The sequence below is a fragment of the Salmo salar genome, chromosome ssa20, assembly GCF_905237065.1.
Source record: "Salmo salar chromosome ssa20, Ssal_v3.1, whole genome shotgun sequence".
NCBI lineage: Eukaryota > Metazoa > Chordata > Actinopteri > Salmoniformes > Salmonidae > Salmo > Salmo salar.
In genome coordinates, this window is record NC_059461.1 from 36,082,864 (window position 1) to 36,095,962 (window position 13,099).

At 44.0% G+C, this 13,099-nt stretch overlaps 1 protein-coding gene across 1 annotated transcript; it reads left to right on the forward strand.

The window, feature by feature from the left end:
* The first annotated feature begins 10,478 nt into the window (after nt 1–10,478).
* tcima (transcriptional and immune response regulator a) lies at nt 10,479–11,502 on the forward strand. Its single transcript, XM_014161682.2, has one exon. It carries the CDS (start codon nt 10,595–10,597, stop codon nt 10,898–10,900), a length of 306 nt encoding a protein of 101 aa, XP_014017157.1. The 5' UTR covers nt 10,479–10,594; the 3' UTR covers nt 10,901–11,502.
* Nucleotides 11,503–13,099: the final 1,597 nt, after the last annotated feature.

Sequence of the window (13,099 nt, forward strand, 5' to 3'; positions counted from 1 at the left end):
TCTGAGTGGGAATGCAGTACTATGGTGATTGGTGACACAGTCCACCCTGCTGATGTCCGTTACCCTCCCCTCCTCCATCCCCTCTCACCCCTCCCCCCACTCACCTGTTCTTGTTGTCGCCACGGAATTGGGGTAGTGTTGGAAATCCCTTCCCCCTTCTCTTTCCTGCTCGTGTCTTGGCCCACAGGTGATCTCAGAGACACGGCAACAGCGTCATCACTGGTAACCTGACGCTGGACCTAGGCCAGTATTTACTATGCCAAATCTCTCTCTCGCTCTCTCTCTGTCCCGCTCTCTCTCTGTCCCCCTCTCTCTCTCTGTCCCGCTCTCTCTCTGTCCCCCTCTCTCTTTCTCTCTCTGTCCCGCTCTCTCTCTGTCCCCCTCTCTCTCTCTTTCTCTCTCTGTCCCGCTCTCTCTCTCTCTCTTTCTCTCTCTGTCCCTCTCTCTCTCTTTCTCTCTCTGTCACGCTCTCTCTCTCTCTTTCTCTCTCTGTCCCTCTCTCTCTCTCTCTCTGTCCTGCTCTCTGTTAGCTAATGATACACAGAGACACAGTGTCAACACTGTTTTTGTTCTGCTTTTAGTGTTTATTATTTTGGACATTTATCAAATGACATTTAGTTAAATATACTGATACCTGTTTATGTTTTTGTGTGCTCCATGCAAGGCAAAGGAACATATTCCTGATCTGTAGTCGATAATTCATGATCTGTAGTCGATAATTCATGATCTGTAGTCGATAGTTCCTGATCTGTAGCCGATAATTCCTGATCTGTAGTCGATAATTCATGATAATTCGATAAGCCTATTTTTTGGATTTGAGTGGTTATGCGGTAACAATGTCAAAGGTCATGTTTATGTTTCATGTAAGAGAAAGGAACCGGCACATGTATGTCGTCCCCCTCACCTGACTACAGCCTTATGTTCCTGATCTGATATATCATATAAATTCTTCCCTTTTCCTCCATCTAATCGAAAGTGTGAATGATAAAGAAAATTGAGGTGAAAGGTGACCCAAAGGAGAAATAGAACATCCCTAGCAGAGTGTTGATGCTGAGTGAGGAAGGTACAGAGTACAGTACACTACAGTAGGCAGCAGCAGCATCTAAGGTGTGTCACAAATGCCACAATCTGGTCAAAAGTAGTGCACTACATAAGTAATAGGGTGACATTTTGGACCCATACCTCATCTGGAGTGGTGAAAAAGTACTCAAATCAAATTGTATTTTTCACATGCGCCAAATACAACAGGTGTAGACCTTACCGTGAAATACTTACTTACAAGCCCTTAACCAACAATGCAGTTTTAAGAAAAATAAGTGTTAAGTAAAAAATAGATAAGTAAAAAATTAAATTAACAAATAATTAAAGAGCAGCAGTAAAATAACAGTATACACAGAGGGTACCGGTACAGAGTCAATGTGCGAGGCACAGGTTAGTCGAGGTAATTGAGGTAATATGTACATGTAGGTAGAGTTATAAATAGATAATAAACAGACAGTAGCAGCAGTGTAAAAAAGTGTGTGAGGGGGGCAATGCAAATAGTCTGGGTAGCCATTTGATTAACTGTTCAGGAGTCTTATGGCTTGGGGGTAGAAGCTGTTAAGAAGCTTTCTGGACCTAGACTTGGCGCTCCGGTACAGCTTGCCGTACAGTAGCAGAGAGAACAGTCTATGACTAGGGTGGCTGGAGTCTTCAACAGTTTTTAGGGCCTTCCTCTGACACCTCCTGGTATAGAGTGATGTACTGGGCCGTATGCACACCCTCTGTATTGCCTTGCTGAGGCTGAGCAATTGCCATACCAGGCAACGATGCAACCGGTCAGGATGCTCTCGATGGTGTAGCTGTTAAACTTTTTGAGGATCTGAGGACCCATGCCAAATCTTTTCAGTCTCTTGAGAATAGGGAATGGGAATAGTCTTTGTTGTGCCCTCTTCACGACTGTATTGGTGTGTTTGGTCCATGATAGTTTGTTGGTGATGTGGACACCAAGGAACTTGAAGCTCTCAACCTGCTCCACTACAGCCCCGCCGATGAGAATGGGGGCGTACTCCGTCCTCCTTTTCCTGTAGTCCACAATATTCTCCTTTGTCTTGATTACATTGAGGGAGATGTTGTTATCCTGGCACCGCATGGCAGGTCTCTGACCTCCTCCCTATAGGCTGTCTTATTGTTGTCGGTTATCAGGCCTACCACTGTTGTGTTGTCGGCAAACTTAATGATGGTGTTTGAGTCATGCCTAGCCATGCAGTCATGAGTGAATAGGGAGTACAGGAGGGGACTGAGCATGCACCCCTGAGGGGCCCCCGTGTTGAAGATCAGCGTCGCCAATGTGTTGTTACCTACCCTTACCACCTGGGGGCAGCCCGTCAGGAAATCCAAGATCCAGTTGCAGAGGGAGGTGTTAAGTCCCAGGGTCCTTAGCTTAGTGATGAGCTTTGAAGGCACTATGGTGTTGAACGCTGAGCTGTACGCAATGAATAGCATTCTCACATAGGTGTTCCTTTTGTCCAGGTGGGAAAGGGCAGTGTGGAGTGCAATAGAGAGTGCATCATCTGTGGATTTGTTGGGGCGGTATGCAAATTGGAGTGAGTCTAGGGTTTCTGGGATAATGGTGTTGATGTGAGCCATGACCAGCCTTTCAAAGCACTTCATGGCTACAGACTGTGTGCTACGGGTCAGTAGTCATTTAGGCAGGTTACCTTAGTGTTCTTGGGCACAGGGACTATGGTGGTCTGCTTAAAACATGTTGGTATTACAGACTCAGTCAGGAACAGGTTGAAAGTGTAAGTGAAGACACTTGCCAGTTGGTCAGCGCATGCTCGGAGTACATGTCCTGGTAATCCATCTGGCCCTGCGGCCTTGTGAATGTTGACCTGTTTAAAGGTCCCAATTCTCATGCTTGAGTAAAAGTAAAGATACCTTACTATAAAATGACTAAAGTAAAAGTCACACAGTAAAATTCTACTTGAGTAAATGTCTAAAAGTATCTGGTTTTAAATGTACTTAAGTACAGTGGTGGAAAAAGTACTCAATTGTCATACTTTTGTAAAAGTAAAAAGTAAAAGTAAATGCTATACATCAAATTCCTTATATTAAGCAAACCAGACGGCACAATTTCCGTGTTTTTATTTATTTACGGACAGCCAGAGGCACACTCATTTACAGTCCACCAGATCAGAGGCAGTAGGTATGACAACACGTTATATTGACAGGTTCGTGAATGTGCCTGAGCAATCAAAATGAAACGAGTACTTTTGGGTGTCAGGGAAAATGTATGGGAGTTTTTCTCTTTAGGAATGTAAAAATAATAAAGGAAAGTACAGATACCCCAAAAACTACATAGTACTTTAAAGTACTTTGCACCACTGCTAATCTGGAATGTCATCCTGACACCCCAGGTCCAACCCTGCAGTGACCTAATATGATGTTCCTGATCGCGTGTTGCCTTGATGTGTCTGGCTTTCAGACTCTCTGATTGGAGAGTGTTGTGAAGACGGATGTGCCGCGGACCTCGTGGAGGTCTTTGTGCAGCCAGCCATGATCAGGGGGAGAGGCGAGTGGGCAGCGACTGATTTTGTGTAATGCTGCCTGCCTGGGTGCCTGGGCTTCGTGTGTGGTAAAGATGCAGAGTCATTTAATCTATATGCTCAGGTCTGTCCCTGGGGTAGAGAAGGGAGGAGGAGGAGGTGGGAGGAAGAAAGAGGAAACACAAGCTCTATATATGTAGCTCCGCCTGCTCTCTGTGTGCCAGTGCTGCCTCCAGAATCTCTGACCTATGACTGATCTCGCCCATCATCTGTACCAGGCTCCCTGAGGGTTATGAAACTTATCCCAGAAAAAAAAGAAAAAGCTGATTTTGTTTTTGTTTTTCCCCTCACAGATTTGTCATTGTAAACACGAAACATTTTCTGGTAAACCTTCCACTGCTAGATGATTTACTAAGCCTATTTCCCATAACTGTAGGCAGATAGATTGGACCCCCACCTGAGGAGTTCCTCTCTGTAATAGGCTTTAAAAGTCAATCAAGCGATGCTGTGTGGTTTTCGTGTTACCGTCAGGAGAGAAAACACACACCAGTTTAATATCCCTCTGCAGAGCTGGTGTTTACCATCCCAGAGCAGTTCAGCTGCAGTGCTTCTATGTTCCAGTGCCCTGTTCCGTGTTCCATCCCCCTGAGACCCTGCCAGACTGTCAGTCAGAAGCAGGAATGTGGCTGGTATGCCGGCCTTGTCTGGTTCATACTATGAAAAGCTAGCTGTCTGTTGCCATTGGAGAGGTGCCATGGGTAAGATCTGTTCAAAACACAGCCAGGGCCCATGGAGAGACACTTCCCAATAACTCTCATAAATGCCCTTTGTAATAAGGGGGTAATGGGTCCAGTAATCAACCTGTCATAGTTATGGGATGATTGCTGCCAGCACTACAGATTCCTGAAAGGGAATCAGACTTCCAAACAAGGGTGCAATGAAGGGTCATGTGTACACATAAACACGCAGCTATGGGCTCTATGGTCGACTGCTTGATCTGCTATGCCCTATTTCCTGTTACATTCCATGAGTTACTATTTACTGGTCAGTGGTACTGTGCCCCAGGATATTTCATTTGACTGTCAACAGATTTGCTTCCTTTGGAATTTTTGGCATAGTATAGTTTTGTACCACATAATAAATTGTTCTTTGATACTTTGTACTTTGATTTGTTCTTATAGGAATCAGTGGATTTATAATCCTTTTTTATTGTGGGTTATGAATAGCATTATATATTAGTTCCATTAGTGTCCAGCTGCAGGTCATTGGTATCAGATGTCAGAGTTGACAGAGCAGTCAACACAGCAGTAGTGAAACACAAGCATTTCGCTACACCCGAAATAACATCTGCTAAATATGTGTATGTGTCACGACTTCCGCCGAAATTTGGCTCCTCTCCTTGTTCGGGCGGCATTCGGCGGTCGACGTCACCGGTCTTCTAGCCATTGCCGCTCCACTTGTCATTGTTCCATTTGTTTTGTCTTGTTTCCCCGCACACATGGTTTACATTCCCTAATCACACTACATATATATTCCCTCTGTTTTCCCCATGTCTTTGTGTGGAATTGTTTTGTTACATGTTTCGTGTTACGCGCCAGGCTGGTTTTTTCCCCGGGTACCATGTTGTACCCGAGTGTGTTTAATTGTTTAACTTACGCATTATTGTGACTGTTGTCACGCTTTTGTCACGGCCTGACCGTAGAGATCCTTTTTATGTCTCTATTTTGGTTTGGTCAGGGCGTGAGTTGGGGTGGGCATTCTATGTTCACCTTTCTAGGTTTTGTATTTCTTTGTTTCAGCTGGGTATGGCTCTCAATCAGGGACAGCTGTCTATCGTTGTCTCTGATTGGGAGCCATACTTAGGCAGCCTGTTTTCCTTTGGGTTTTTGTGGGTAGTTGTTTCTGTTGTGTGGTTTGCACCTGAAAGAACTGTTGGCTTTCGTTTGTTTCTTAAGTTCAAGTGTTTCGTATTATTAAAACTTCAATATGAACACTCACCATGCTGCGCTTTGGTCCCCTTCTTTTACAGACGATCGTTACAGCTTTGCACTTTTGCCATTTGGCTGGAGGTTTTTGACACAGTTGCATCCGTCTGTTGTTATTTCTGCCAATTAAAGTGTGCGCCTGATCACAACTCTCCGCTCTCCTGCACCTGACTTCTTACCAGTAGCACACAACCAGACAGTATGTGACCAATACTATTTTATTTTATTTGAAATCATCATGCCCTATATGAGAAGAGAATTGTGCCGATCAGCAACAGAACAGAAGGGCAGAACTATAGCAGCAATACAAAGAGAATGATATGTCAATGCAGTATCTCATATTATAAACTGGGTGGTTCAAGCCCTGGTAACCAGTTTATAATAGCAATAAGGCACCTCGGGGGTTTGTGATATGTTGCCAATAAGGCTAAGAGCTGTGTCCAGGCACTCCTCGTGCCTCGTGCTTAAGAACAGCCCATATCCATGGTATATTGGCCATATACCACACCCCCCCGGGCCTTATTGCTTGAATAACTGTGCCCTTCTGAACGTCAGTAGCCTAGTAAACAACACAGAGCTTGACGTACGTATTGGACACATTTGTCTGCAGCGTAATACCCAATAACCCTGCCCTTTCCTGTTTTCTCTATCCGATACGGCCGGCTTCCCATTAGAAGGCTAATACTGAGTATTGGTTTTATGATCAATGCTTTCCTACGTATTGAACAACCCAGGCTGAAAACACATTCAAATCTGTAGCCCGGCGGACATGTTATGTAACAGTCAGTTGGATCTCAAATGGCACCCTATTCCCTATATAGTACACTACTTTCGATCAGATCCCTATGGGCTTTTGTCAAAAGTGATGCACTAAATAGGGAATTGGGTGCCATTTGGGACACAGGCAGCGTCCCAGACTGCTCTGTGTGATTTAAGGAGCACTAAGATAATACTGAAGAGGAGTTTCAACGTCACATTGCCTATATTGTTAATGAGTATAGGACATGGCCAAGTTAGTTGGCTGGTTGACATCATGTGCCAAACTACAATGCATGAAATCTTCCACTCCAGACACAGGGGAGTTGCAAGAATATCCTACAATGGTACAAGTCAAACTCCAGCTGTGTTAGAGTTAGGTAAGCCAAGCATGCACAGACAGGATGGAGAAGACGTCAAATAAAAATAGTTTAGCTCATTGAAACCACTAGAAAGCTAACTCATAACACTGGCTGTAACATCAATATTATTGAATTTCTACTGATATTAGAGGAGATTGTGGTTATCGGTGGCACCATATGGTGTCATATGATGTAGCTCACATACCTTCATAAAACAAGATGTAGACACGTTCAAGACATGGGGACAGGGGATAGAGGTAGGTACAGAAAGACATGGGGACAGGGGATAGAGGTAGCTACAGAAAGACATGGGGACAGGGGATATAGGTAGCTACAGAAAGACATAGGGACATGGGATAGAGGTAGCTTCAGAAAGACATGGCGACATGGGATAGAGGTAGCTACAGAAAGACATGGGGACAGGGGATAGAGGTAGCTACAGAAAGACATGGGGACAGGGGATAGAGGTAGCTACAGAAAGACATGGGGACAGGGGATAGAGGTAGGTACAGAAAGACATGGGGACAGGGGATAGATGTAGCTACAGAAAGACATGGGGACAGGGGATAGAGGTAGCTACAGAAAGACATGGGGACAGGGGATAGAGGTAGCTACAGAAAGACATGGGGACAGGGGATAGAGGTAGCTACAGAAAGACATGGGGACAGGGGATAGAGGTAGCTACAGAAAGACATGGGGACAGGGGATAGAGGTAGGTACAGAAAGACATGGGGACAGGGGATAGATGTAGCTACAGAAAGACATGGGGACAGGGGATAGAGGTAGCTACAGAAAGACATGGGGACAGGGGATAGAGGTAGCTACAGAAAGACATGGGGACAGGGGATAGAGGTAGCTACAGAAAGACATGGGGACAGGGGATAGAGGTAGCTACAGAAAGACATGGGGACAGGGGATAGAGGTAGGTACAGAAAGACATGGGGACAGGGGATAGAGGTAGCTACAGAAAGACATGGGGACAGGGGATAGAGGTAGCTACAGAAAGACATGGGGACAGGGGATAGAGGTAGCTACAGAAAGACATGGGGACAGGGGATAGAGGTAGCTACAGAAAGACATGGGGACAGGGGATAGAGGTAGGTACAGAAAGACATGGGGACAGGGGATAGAGGTAGCTACAGAAAGACATGGGGACAGGGGATAGAGGTAGGTACAGAAAGACATGGGGACAGGGGATAGAGGTAGCTATAGAAAGACATGGGGACAGGGGATAGAGGTAGGTACAGAAGGACATGGGGACAGGGGATAGAGGTAGCTACAGAAAGACATGGGGACAGGGGATAGAGGTAGCTACAGAAGGACATTGACCCTGTTGATCTAGATCGCTACGTCAATTTTCAAAATGACTTCCTCAAATGTACATTATTTAGAAATCAAGAAACACGTAGACTAAGCATGTTCTCCCCTATGTGTTCTCATATCAGCGATTATGTGGACCCCAGGAAGAGTAGCTGCTGATTTCGCAACAGCTAATGGGGATCCTAATAAAATACCAAAATACCAGATGTCACTGTTTTGAGGACACATTCATGATTTAGACATTGAGATATGGCTAACTATAATAGTGTTCTGCCAAGCCTGCGGAGACAGTTTATGTCTGTAGAAGGAGACTCTCCCCAGAGTGTCTCCACAGAGTTGACCCCAAGGGGAAGAATGATGATAAGACCTTTGACCCTCGTTACATTTAGCACTCTTTTGTTATTAATGTGGTTAATATGGAGACACTCTGTGTGTATGGGAGAACGGCCCAAACCGCTGCACATCCGTTTCCCCTCTGGCTGAGCTGAGAGATCTCATTGTGTAGCGCTGGTCTGACTGTGTCTCTGCTCTGAACTACTTTTATGTCATAAACATTCCATTTTTGCCGACTTCGACGATCCGGAACCTGGCTAATATTCTGTGTCCTCTGTCATAACTGCAATGACAGCTCGAGACAGCCAGGTATCCTGTGGCGAGACAGTATACAGACAGCCCTGTACAAAAACAGAGTGAATGAGGGGTTGTGTAGTGAGTAGGTTGAGGAATGAGTGTAGCTTGAGGGTTGAAGCTCTATGAACATTCACAGTGGGTATTTCCAGGATATGTGCCCTAGAGGTTTATGTATTAAGTGAAGTTTATATATTCCAAAGTCTCTTAAGGGGAACGCCTTTCTCTGGCTCTGTCCCCATGGCACCCTATTCCCTATATAGTACACTACTTCTGACCACTGCCCATTGGGAATAGGCTGCCATTTGGGACGTACTCTCTGTTATCAACAGCCATCAGTATGGGGCTGGGTTTCAGTTCACTCCCCTCCAGCCCAGACAGACCTGCCAGTAAACAAACCTTCCCCGTGGTTTGGAAAACATAACGAAGGGTATTTATAGTGCTACCAGCTGGAATTATTGAATGTCACCTATATTCATCTTACAGTAAATAAAGTCAGAGTCATTTCAAGAAATTAGTGCCTTTTTCCAAGTTACAATACTCAAAAAACACCTAATTGGTGGATTGACCCAGTAACAGTTTAATACAATACAACACTGTAGTGGGGATTATTTGGTTCACTATTTCCTGTGTTTGATTAACTGTTGATATGGACTGATATGTAACTTGATGGTATGGGAGACGCAGACAGATTTATACCTTTGGGGGAAGGGAAACAGGACTCAACCAAGTATGTGTCAATACCTAATTTTCTACAATTATCTGTTGTAACTATAATACTGATGTACCTACCTTGGACCTGCTTAACTGCCAGTATGAAACGTCTGCCATCGTTGAATGTTATGGTTAAAGTTTGACGCCATTCTGGGCCTGGGACACACTGATAATGTACTGTATATGTGAGACGGTGTGATTCTGTAGCAGCTGATGTTGTGACTTCCTACAAGCCTCTCGAGCTGATGTTTACAGAACATGTTGTACTGTCTGATTCATTTAGAAATGCCTTCTCAGAGAAGGCCTGTTAGACATTTCTCTGGAGGTGTCTCCCTGTTGCAACTTGTAATTAAACCAACATTATTTTTGATTGATTTGATCTGTGTCTGCTCTCCTTTCTCTTCATCTAGGAATTCCCAATATGAACATTGATATTTATTTCATGCTCAACTGAAGGAACATTTTGAGTAAAGTTCAGGATGCCTTAATTAAAGCTGATCAATGTTTAATTTGGATATCTCCAGGAATGGATAGTGAATTGTAAGAGGATTATTACTCATTGTAGAAACAATTTGCCAACTGCCATAGCAAGTATCTTCAGAAAGACTGCATAGACGTTTTCTCTTCATTTAAAGTGAGACAGAGCTATGATAATTGTGGGTTGAAAATGAAAAGACAATGGTTTGAAGAAACATGTGGGCCTAAACTATGGTCCTATGCAACCAAAACACACTATCACATCTAAACAGGGACTCTTGAACTATTAACAACAGGATATGATGCTTTTCAAGACAAAGATGGAAATAACAATTTAAGTTATTCTGTACTATAATGACTCAACTAGCTACAGTGTTTGGCAATTGAGATCGAAATTCCTTTACATGTCCTTTGTGGGAACAGATATATGTTTACATAATATGTTAACATGTATTTACTGAACTTGTGACAACTGCCTTCTCAATACACAGTAGATATGGGCTACGGAACATTTGCACACATCATGCACCTCAGTAGGCTCTGCCTCTGCTGGATGATACATAATTACTGTTTTAGTCGGTTTGATGTGCGCACAGCAACAGTACAGAGGCGTTCCCTGCGGGAGGGTAGCACGACCAGTGATGTCACTTCTGTAACTGGGGCTTGACAGCATGAGCGTCCCTAGCAGCCCTTTAAATAGCGCAGGCGGCGCTCACAGTACTCACTCACTCCAATCCACAGCGCACGAGCGAGTAGTGTTCCCTCTCCCTCATACAACCCCAGTCAAAGAAGTTGCTGGACCAACTAAAAAGAGAGAGTCAACAAGATGTCTAACTACGTTGTATACTCCGACTCCCGCCGTGTCAGTCCATCGGTCCACGGGAACAAATTCGACACAGCGCACCGCAAGAAGGCCGTTCCCAACATATTCGAGAATGTCAACCAGGACGCACTGATGAGGCTGTTCCAGAAAACGGGGGACATGAAAGCGGAGGAGAGGGTGAGGAGCATCTTCTCATTCACCCAAGATCCAGCGGAGACGGCCAAAGCCCTGATGGCGCTCAAGCAGCGAAAGAAGGACAAGTTCCTCCAGATTGTAGGCATGGTTCGCCACATGCTGAAACTGCGTTGAACATTCTCTCTCGGCTCTACTGAACGAGTTGAATTGAAGTGCACTAGAATGACGCTGTGGTGGTTTGGCAGGTGACGCCGACCTGTCACCTGGCAAGGAGAAGGAGAAGCAGCGTCCTGGAATGGAGGAAACCTAAATTCAAACCACTGTCTTCGAAGGCAACAAAGTATGACTATTCCATGAAGATGCGCTCCATGCGTAATAACAGCATGCACTGGTTCGTATGGATACAACGTGCTGGAAGAAGAAAGGGGAGAATGGGAATACTGGGGGCTGTTGTCCCGAGCAAAGAAACAGGGAGACATGACGCTCTCCCTGACTGACTATGCATTCTGTTGAATGCTCGGCTGTCAATGTGCACCTCATAGGTGCCTATTTGCTGGTGAATAATAACTGTAATAAGATAAACTGCCTGAAAATGCCTGTTCCTGTGAAAACACATGCCTTGTCTCTGTACCATTTTAACTTTGTGATACCTGCTAATAGCACTGTTTAATGGTAGCCACCAATTTATTTGTCAAAACATTTTATAGGATCATGATGACATGCATTTATGAAATGTCCTTTTGCAATTTCTTTAATAAATGATTATTGAAATATAACTTCTATTATCTTTGCTTTCATTTCGAATGACTGCATCATATTATTGTTTGATACAAACTCTGAATGATCTCTGATAGTTATCTTTTCAGGTTAGATTGTAAATACACTGTCTTTTTTAGTATTATTAGTTTAAAATGGGCTTCATCCCTAATTCCATCAAGTTACACCCTTATACACTATTATAGATTCATTTTAGTTGTTTGAAGGGAGACTTTCATAGAGAGGGGTGCTTAGCACTTTAAAACGTATAATACTGCACACATTTGTCTTGAAATGGGTGTAAACGTTAGTGTGGCCCCTCTTCACCTGCATCCAGCCTTACATAATTTATGGCCTCTCCAATGCCTCTTTTTTTTATTTAACCTTTATATAATTAGTGAAGTCAGTTAAGAACAATGATGGCCTACACCAGTCAAACCCAGATGACACTGGGCCAATTGTGCGCCACCCTATGGGACTCCCAATCACAGCCAGTTGTGATATTGACTGGATTCGAACCAGGATGTCTGTAGCACTGAGATAACACTGAGTGCCTTAGACTGCGGCGCCACTCAGGAGCCCATAGATCCCTATGCAAACAGAACAAGAAGGAGTCTATCTTTCCATTGCCATAAAATGATAATTATGATATCATTATTCGTTATCATATCAAGTTATATGTATTCATATCCATCATAAGAATATGAAATAATAGCAAATGACAATGAATAAATGTCAAGTCATGTATTCTAGGAACTATAGCTAATTTCTCTGAAATTCTCTCATGATTTCACTTTCTCTCTGTCAATGTTGAAATAAAGAAGCCCCGGGGGGGTAAAGTTACACATGGCTTGATGTGGTTAACCTTTATCAGGTTTCCCTCATGGGGCTTCCTCCAGACCAGTGCAAACCAGTTCTGCTGGGGAGGTTTTCTGCAGTGCACAGCAGTGTTTGTGTAAGGTGTATCTCAACATCCACACTCTGCAGATAAGAGCTTGTTTAAGTAGTATTACAGGGTTTAGGCCTGCTGCATTAGAGGTTATACAACACAATGCCTTTAACTGTCTCTCATCAGACAGTACAGGAGACATATTATCAATGTCACCTATTAAAATGTCTAATAACAGTTTCCATATTTTCACACAGTGTTTGGGTTTTTATCAAGTCTGTAATTTTGGTCAGGGATTTTGCTATGGGTTGGCTTAGCTGGAGCCAAGGGGATCAGCGAGTGGATGTCTGCTAATCTCATTGCTTTGATAGTCTCTCTGCCGGCTCAAACCAGTTCTGATGCATCACCTGACATCTGACTGTACCTGGCCTCTGCATGTGCCGCCCTCCCGCTGCAGTGGGAAGCGTAGACACAGGAAACCCTAGCCTGCGGGTGGGGATTTCTCAGGTGAATATCCACGTTTGTCAGGCATGCTGGCGCTAAGTCATCGTAAAACACCTCTCTCTCAGTCTCTCACTCTCTTTCTGTCACCCACACACAAATGCACAGACTTAGCTGCTGTTAAAAACTGTGAAGATCAAAGACAACTTTTTGTTTCATAAACACAATAAAAAGGAAACTGTCCACCTCGGTTTCAAACAAAGTGTCTGACATTATTGATATAGATT